Genomic DNA, 711 nt, shown 5'->3' on the forward strand with positions numbered 1-711 from the left:
TTTCTCCTTCTCTCCACTCTAGATCCTGATGTGAATCAGATCCTGAGGATTCCATCCCAGCTCACTCCATGATTCAAAAGCTCATGATTTTCTCTTTGTACAGTGCTGTTTAATTAGATTTTGTCATGGTGATTAAAAATCAGTTTTTCTATTTTGCTTAAACACTAGATATATGCTTTTGGAGAAACTTCATCCTTTTTTTTTTTTTGGCTGGTCAGTACAGTGCTTTTTTAGAGAAACTTAATTCATCAAGTGTTTATTTCCAATATTCTAATCTAGTTAGGTAAATATAAATATTGTTAATTAAATAATTAATTTGTCAATTTAAGATATTTGATCTGTATAAAACTTACATAATATCATCTTGTTTTTCCTTAGGCTGATTATTTGCAACCCAAGTTGTTGGGTATTTTGGCCTTTTTTAATATGCAGTTACTGAGCTCCAGTGTTGGCATTGAAGATAAGAAAATGGTAAGTAGTGATAGTTGAGTTCCAAAGTTCTAGAACAGAATTTGTATGGAATATGCAGGAGATGATTTCTGCTTCTAGCTACAGATATTCAAACATGAGAAATAACCAAACATATAACATTCTGTATTGCTGAACAACTTGTATAAACTTTGGGGGATTCTAAAAATAGGAACTGTTCTTTTATTTATGAGGAATAGAAAACCCAGCCCAAACTGGCTTAAAGAAATTTGTATGCTCTGT

The 711-nt window shown here is 31.6% G+C and overlaps 1 protein-coding gene across 1 annotated transcript in view; it reads left to right on the forward strand.

Moving 5' to 3' along the window:
* Positions 1–711, forward strand: part of ATR (ATR serine/threonine kinase) — a 45,365-nt gene that overhangs the window by 33,088 nt on the left and 11,566 nt on the right. Inside the window, exon 17 of the mRNA XM_008582934.1 lies at positions 379–471. Within this exon, the coding sequence (XP_008581156.1) occupies positions 379–471 (93 nt within the window). The remainder of the gene's footprint in view (positions 1–378; positions 472–711) is intronic.

Source organism: Galeopterus variegatus, unplaced genomic scaffold (genome assembly GCF_000696425.1).
Source record: "Galeopterus variegatus unplaced genomic scaffold, G_variegatus-3.0.2 Scaffold2769, whole genome shotgun sequence".
Classification (NCBI taxonomy): Eukaryota; Metazoa; Chordata; class Mammalia; order Dermoptera; family Cynocephalidae; genus Galeopterus; species Galeopterus variegatus.